This window comes from Quercus suber, unplaced genomic scaffold (genome assembly GCF_002906115.3).
Source record: "Quercus suber isolate HL8 unplaced genomic scaffold, Cork oak 2.0 scaffold_283, whole genome shotgun sequence".
Taxonomy (NCBI): Eukaryota; Viridiplantae; Streptophyta; class Magnoliopsida; order Fagales; family Fagaceae; genus Quercus; species Quercus suber.
The window spans coordinates 4,100-12,152 of NW_027069739.1; the positions used below are offsets into that span (position 1 = coordinate 4,100).

The 8,053-nt window shown below is 32.4% G+C and overlaps 1 protein-coding gene across 1 annotated transcript; it reads left to right on the top strand.

The window, feature by feature from the left end:
* Window positions 1–277: 277 nt before the first annotated feature.
* LOC112011603 (GDSL esterase/lipase At3g26430) lies at window positions 278–1,863 on the top strand (the record flags this gene model as incomplete). Its single annotated transcript, XM_065781924.1, is given in 4 exon segments — window positions 278–487; window positions 619–788; window positions 858–1,128; window positions 1,348–1,863. Coding segments are annotated over 4 exon segments (801 nt in total). The 3' UTR covers window positions 1,614–1,863.
* Window positions 1,864–8,053: the final 6,190 nt, after the last annotated feature.

Below are 8,053 nucleotides of genomic sequence, written 5' to 3' on the forward strand. Positions count from 1 at the left end.
CTATAAAATATTATTATTTTTTAACCCTTGTGAATAAAATAAGGAGAAATCAGATTTAAGCTCACGTGATAAATCACGTGAAGCATTTTAATGCACTTACCACCTACCTTTGGCGCGCTGGTCTTCCCCAAATCAGACTGAAATCCCTAGCTCTCTTCCTCTGCCTCACAACCAACAGCCACCATCATCAACCTAAAGAAAATCCCACATCTCTCTCTAACCACCACCATCATCATCAACACTAATTGTATGAGAAACACTGTTTGTTGATTTTCAGCGGATAGCTATGGGTTACCGTATCTCAGTGCTTTTTTGGACTCGCTGGGTTCAAACTTTAGCCATGGAGCCAATTTTGCAACTGCTGGAGCAACAATCAGACCTCAGAACACAACAATGGCACAAAGTGGATATAGTCCCATTTCGTTAGATGTGCAGTCTGTTCAATTCTCAGATTTTCACAGAAGATCCCAAATATTCAACAAACAAGGTGACTCCCATCCCATGTTAATTATTGTTGTTTCTTTTCTTACATATATAATTTTTGTGCACAATGCCACAAACTTTGATAATCATATTGGTGTTGAAAATGAAATGGGATTGTTTCAAAATCTGGAACAGGAGGGTTCTTTGAGAAAATGTTACCAAAGGGAGATTATTTTTCTCAAGCTCTGTACACATTTGATATTGGCCAAAATGATCTTACTGCTGGTTACAAACTCAACATGACTACTGAAGAAGTTAAGGCATATGTTCCTGATGTATTGGGCCAGTTCTCAAATGCCATTAAGGTAATGCAAATTCACAACAATCACTTCTAAATTTTTTGGTACACACCTTGATGATTATGTTACATGCAGAAAATATATGGTGAAGGTGGAAGAATATTTTGGGTACACAACACAGGCCCAGTGGGCTGCCTTCCATATGTTATGGACCGCTTTCTTATCACGGCGGGCCAAATAGATAAATATGGCTGTGCCAGTCCATTCAATGATGTGGCCCAATATTTCAACCTCAGATTAAAAGAAGCTGTAGCCCAACTCAGGAAAGATCTTCCAGAGGCAACAATCACCTATGTTGATATCTACTCAGTGAAGTACACCCTCATTGCCCAAGCCAAAAAACATGGTACTTCCTTGCATCATTTTTACACTAGTGGATTTGATTTGATTTGATTTGATTTAATAAATAAATACCTGGGCTAATGGATAAAATCATCGTGACAATTGGTAAAATTATTTACATGGATAATTTTATTAATCGTCACGTAATGAGTTTAAGAAATTTTTCGCTAAACTAGTTTGAAAATAAATTGTATATGAATTGTTTATCTGGATGAATTTGAAGGATTCGAGAACCCTTTTGTGGCATGTTGTGGTCATGGTGGGAAATATAATTACAACCGGTTCTTGAAGTGTGGGGCCAAGAAGACTGTAGATGGCAAAGAGATTGTGATTTCAAATTCATGCAAAGATCCATCAGTTCGGATTAATTGGGATGGAACCCATTTCACCGAGGCCGCTAACAAATGGATATTCAACCAAATAGCTAATGGCTCATTTTCGGACCCACCCATTTCATTGGAAATGGCCTGTCATAGAATGGACCACTAAAACATTCTTTCTCTGTTTTTATTATTTATTTTTTTGGGTCAATGAAACCTTTTTCTTAGCCTTTTTATTTTGGAAAGAACCCTTCACAAGACAGGAGGGAACATCCTCTTGATATGGAATCTTGTAAGGCTATCGGGCCCGTGTGTGTTTGGTACTATCTAAGCTAGGTCTTTTGAAACCTTATTTTTTATTTTTTTTACTTTTTCTCACTTTCTCAAAGTATATGTATACTCTAACACACTTTCAACAATTTTTTTTAGCAAAAAGTTAAATAAATTGTTCTCAAACGGACAAGAGATTATCATGAATACATCTCCAAGAAAATACTTAATTTTATTTGGAATTTTGGAACTTAAAACAAATATGATTCGATGTTTATCCAATAACTTATTCATTCCTATAGAAGGAGTCTTCCCCCTTCTCACATGAGGCGTGGACCTTTGTGTAATCCAATAACTTATTCATTCCTCTAGAAGGAGTCTTCCCCCTCTCACATTAGGTGTGGACCCTTGTGTGAGAGGAGGGAGGACTTTTCTCCTAAGAACGAATAATTTCTTGTGTTATTCTCGTCTTATAAGTTAGTCCCTCCTTTGCCTTTTCTTTCAAGTAGTCCATTGTGCATTATGTATCTTGCTATCAAATAAGATGATTCATTCAAAGATTGAACAATGGTTCATGAAAACATACAGAATCATTGCTAAGCGAGTACTTACAAGCGTTTATTGGTAATAAGAATTCGAAAAGAGTGTTGAAAATTAGTATCCACCAAATATCAAAGCGGTGAAGTTTAAATCACGAGGGTTAGCACAATTGGTTGAGGATCATGTCTCATGATTATGAGGTCACTAGTTTAAAACTCTCATTCTTTTGGGCTAGAACTCACTTAAAAAATAATAATAATAATAATAAATAAAAAAGAAGAAGAAGAAGAAGATAAAATGCAATTTTTTTCACTTAAACATGAGGAAAATATTTTAATCCCTCAATTTTAAAATGTTCGATTTTGGTTGTTTAAAATGTAACAATTTAGTCTATTCATCTATTTTCCTATTTACATGACTTACAATATTTTGAGGCACCCCATATAATATGCAATTAAAATTGAACTGACTATATTTGAGGAGACCTAAGATTTGAATCTAAACTCTCCAAAATTGCTATTGAACTAAGAGGCTCTTGGCTAGTTTAATTTTATTATTATGACGGACTTGCCTAATACAAGTTCCCATTCCGAAATTCCCCCTTGTTCTCTGAGTAGTTTTAGGAACAAATTTTCTAGAGAGAGAGAGAGACTTATAACTTATTAACTTTTAAATTTAAATTTTATGAATATATACCTGTAAACTGTAATTAACTAAAATTATGGAGAAACTTGAGTATAACAATAAATCAAAATTATATTGTAGTGAACTCCTATTAAGCTAAATTTTGTGGATTTCATATATATATATATATATATATATAAACAGGATCATATCAACCAATTAAGCATAATTTTTCCCATAAAAAAAAAATTAAGCATAAATTTTCACCAAAAAAAAAAACATCAAAATAAGGCTTATTTAAAATAAACCTAATTCAAAGAACGTGCTAGTTGATTGGAATATGAGATTATAAAAGATGTTGCATAGTGCTCATATTGTTATCTTTTATGACCTTATATAGTAGAATAATTGCAATTCTATTTAAATGTTTACTCAATTGTTTTTCATGTTGATGATTTTACATAGAATTAATTTTGCTTGGTTTGTTTTTTAATCTTACCTCCCCTTCACCACTGGACTCACTTCAAAACAAATTGATCCTACAATTTTTTCTAAGAGGTGGCAAGAGAATCTAATATGAACAATGAATCCATAAACAAAGGAACATCCATGCATTATATACATAAAAAAGAGAGTTCGAATTTGATAAAGACATGGTGTAAAAGTTTAGTTCTACACCCTCCAATCAAATGATGCCACATTAGACTTTTCCAAATGTAATAATACACAGCAACACAGTTTATCAATCCCATTAAAATCCATATATTCTAATATCAAAAAATAAAAACAAAATTGGATCTTTAGCTGTGAATGCGGGATTTGCGAACACCACCTTATGCGACATGGCAGAGCAAGAAATTTTGTAATTGGAAGACTAGAATATGAGCACGCGCAACTTAGATAAAAAAGAAAGTTAAGGGTTTTTTTTTTTTTTTTTTTTTTTTTTTTTTTTTTTTTTTTTTTTATAGCTTAAAAACCATACTAGACTTAAAATTAAGTGATCTTACTTCATTGACCCTATTCTTAAAACTTTTTTAAGACTTGATACGGTGTGTGTGGGTACTTTGGGATGGTAGAAAATTCAGTCCCAAACCTCTTCCTCTAACTAAGGTATGTAATTTGTTAAGGTCATATTTTTATGTAATTGACATATTCTATGACAAAAGGCACTTTACTTATATTTGGGTATATTTAAGTGAATTCAAGAATATCATGATGTACTTTGAAGAAGTTTTTCAAGTGGTAGTATTGAAGACTTGAAGAATGTATAAAGAAACAAGTGATTAAAAGCTGAAAACTGGGATCTTGACACTTAGCTCAACACCTTCGATCTATTGAGATTTAATGAACCTTGATACCTGGTTTGATACCTCTCGATCTATCAGAATATGAGATTTCAAAATATAGCCTACAATGTTTTATTCTAATTGGCTCTTTATTTATGGGTTTGTGTAAACCTAATAAGAATAGGAGAGCCTATTTAAAGGCTCATTAAACTCCTATTTAAATAAGGTGGTAGAGAAAGAAAACCCTAACCCTAGAGAGCTTCATAAGACTTTCTTTTTGAAACCCTAGCCTCCACATTTTGAACCTATGAGTTCAGAAAACAAAAGAAATAGATCTTGCTGTCACTCTTGTGCACCTTTGGGTTCTGTACCAAGCAAAGTCTCTAATACCAACAATTGAAGATCTAATTTGTGTTTTCATGTGAAGTTGCTACAAATCAACTACAATAATAAAATAAGGTTGCTGTGGAGTTAGTCACGTATTGGAGATTCGTGCAAAACTGTTAGACACGAATTGGAGATCTGTGCAAAGGGAAGAAGCCTTCTACTTGATTAAGTCCAATTGGGGATTGGAGCAAAGGTTCACTGTAGGTTAGTATTTTAAGATAGGCCTATTAGTAATAAGATTCCTTATACTTTTAACTGCTTGTTCTTGATTACTGGATTCTTGAGAGTGGTAACATGAAATTCATTCAGTGGGTTTTTGCCTTAATTTCCGCTGCAGTCTAGATTAAAATTGTAATTTGTTGGTGCCTCCATGATATTGCATGTAATTTGACATAATTAAACAACTTAGTTAATTGAATTAATAACTAGGATCAATCTATAACCTAACATAATTGAATTCATTAGTTATTCTATTCTGCCGTTATTCTTTCTTAAATTAAGTAATTTGCTCGATGGGTTAATGAGAGGTTAAATCATTTACATTTATCATATAAACAAATTACATGATTCATTAAATAGGAAATATGAATAAAAGCACGTTTGAAGGATTTTATCAATCGTCACGTAATAACTAATGAGTTTAATAAATTTTCCTCCAAACCTTCAAACTAGTTTAACAAAAAAAAAAAAATTCCTTAATATGATTTTATTTTTTCTTGGTGAATTTGAAGGATTCGAGAACCCTTTTGTGGCATGTTGTGGTCATGGTGGGAAATATAATTTCAACCAGTTCATGAAGTGTGGGGCCAAGAAGAATCCTACAGATGGCAAAGAGATTGTGATTTCAAATACTTGCAAAGACCCATCGGTTGGATATTCAACCAAATGGTTAATGGTTCATTTTCGGACCCACCCATTTCATTGGAAATGGCCTGTCATGGAATGGACCACTAAAATCACTTGCAACAACATTCTGTGTGTGTGTGTGTGTTGTTTTTTTTGGGTCAAAGAAACTTTTTTCTTAGCCATTTTATTTTGGAAAGAACTTTGCACAAGACAGGAGGGAACATCCTTTTGACATGGCATCATGTAAGGTTGAATTATTAGGCCCATTTTAGGCTAAAACTAGCATTCAAGCATTCATCCCTCTCCCTCAGTTTTCATTTTTGGCTAAATAAACTTTTGTTTGAATCCATTTGGCCATGTAAAACTTGAATAATTTAGGTTACTTGCATGTGAGAGGCTTCCTATAATGGGACATTTGTAGTCTTATTCACCAAATATCTTTCATCTTTTGGGTGTTTTTTTTTTTTAAAAAAAAAAAAAAAGAAAGTTCAAATTTATAACGTTCACTCTTGATGATAGTTTTTTATTATCAGACCAAGACATCTATTGGTTTTTAGTATAAGCGGAGATTGAATATCAGATCTCTTATTCAACCATTAGAGAACAATATTGAAAACTGGATGGTCAAAAAATTATCAACCTTACCATATTTAATGAGATGGACGCATATCACTTTATATTTCAATATATCAATCTTGATAGACAAACAAACCCACACATTTTTTTTTAACAGAATAGAACTCTCTAAAGATATGCAAGCTTCTTTTTAAAATTGACATGGATTTACTACTGCTACGCCTTTTTTGGCAAGATTTTCTGTCACACGTAGAATACTATTGTTCATTCGGTGTTAATTTTAGAAATTATTCCTTCATATAGGAGGTGGCAAGATTTTCTGTCAGATGTAGAATATCATTGTTCGTTCGGTGTTAATTCTAGAAATTATTCCTTCATATTTGAGCAGTCTTCCCTCCTCTCGCAAGGGGTTCTTGTGTGAGAGGAGGGATGAATTCTCCCATAAGAATGAATAATAATATCTTGTGTTATCATCACATTTTGAGCTAGCCTTGGCCTTTTCTTCCAATTAAGTCATTCAAAGATTGAATAATTGTTCTTGGAAACATATAAAATCATTGTCAAGCGAGTTTGTATAAGCATTTATTGATAATAAGAATTTGAAAAGAGTGTTGAAATATATAACATCCACCAAAGATCAAAGCAGTGCAGTTTAAATCCCAAGGGATAGCACATTCAGTTAAGAATCATGTCTTATTTCTCATGAATATGAGGTCACTAGTTAATATTTCCCCCTTTTTTTGGGGGGGCTAGAACTCACTTATTTTTTTAAAAAAAGAGGGTAAAATGTAAAATTTAACCAATGGAGACGATCCTATATTTTAGGGGACCTTATTTTTGGGATTCAAACCCAAGCTCTCCAAAAATGCCATCAAACTAAAAGGCTCTTGACTAGTTTAATGTTAATTATTATGACTGACTCGCCTAATTTAGGTTACCAATCCAAAATTTCTCCTTGTTCTCTAAGCAGTTCTAGGAACAAATTTTCCCTCATAAGTCTTGAATGGAGACACTCACAGGCTATAGAGATAGGGGAATGGGGGGACCCTGCCCCAAAAATTGGCCTTGCCCCCCACTACTCATTTTATATTGATCTCCATGTGGTCACTCTATATTGATCTTCAAGATAGGCCCCCCAACCCCCCATTTTATTTTATTTTTTTATGATTTTTTTTTTTTGATGAAAAACCAACCCCTCATTTTAAATACCCAAAAGCCACATCTCTATCATAAAACCTAATCAATTTGTCTTTTAATTTCCAGTTAACATTACAACTCACATATAAACATAACATTGAAAAGATAAATCCCTTTACAATTAATTCGTTGATATATAATTTTCTTTAAAAAAAAAAAAAGCAATCAAGAAACATGGAAAAGCTTTTTAGTTGTATTGTTATACTTTAAATGCTTTTTATAATGATTTATTTTCTCAATTTTCTTTTTAACTTTTAATTGTGTGAATAAATACAAATAATTAACTAAGATTATGGAGAAATTTGAGTATGATAATACATTTGAAATTAAATTCTAATGAGCTTCTATTAAGTTCAATTTTGTGAATCTTCCAATATATATAAAAAAATCGTGTCAACCAATTGAACATAATTTTCATAAACAATTTATCAAACTATGGCTTCATTTAAAACCAGCCTACTTCAACGAATAATATAATTTTTTTAAGAATCCATTCAAAGAACATACTAGTTGTTTGGAATATGAGATTATAAAAGGTGTTGCATATATTGTTTATATTGTTATTTTTTAGAGCATTCCCATCAACAATTCTAAAAAATTTAGCATTTATCCTCTCAAAACTGAAATTTATAACATATAACACACCACTTTACAATCTTTCTTACATCAAAAATTCTAATTTTTTAACACTTCATTTAAATATTATTTCTTTATCATTTTTATTCTTTTTTATTCATCCTCTCTCTTTTCTCTCTCTCTCCTCTGTGTCTCTCTTTCACAACCCAGCGCCGCCAACCACCATATCCACCCACCCATATCACAACCACCACATCCACCCACCATCACTACAACCACAAACAACAGCCAAAAAAAAAAAAAAAAA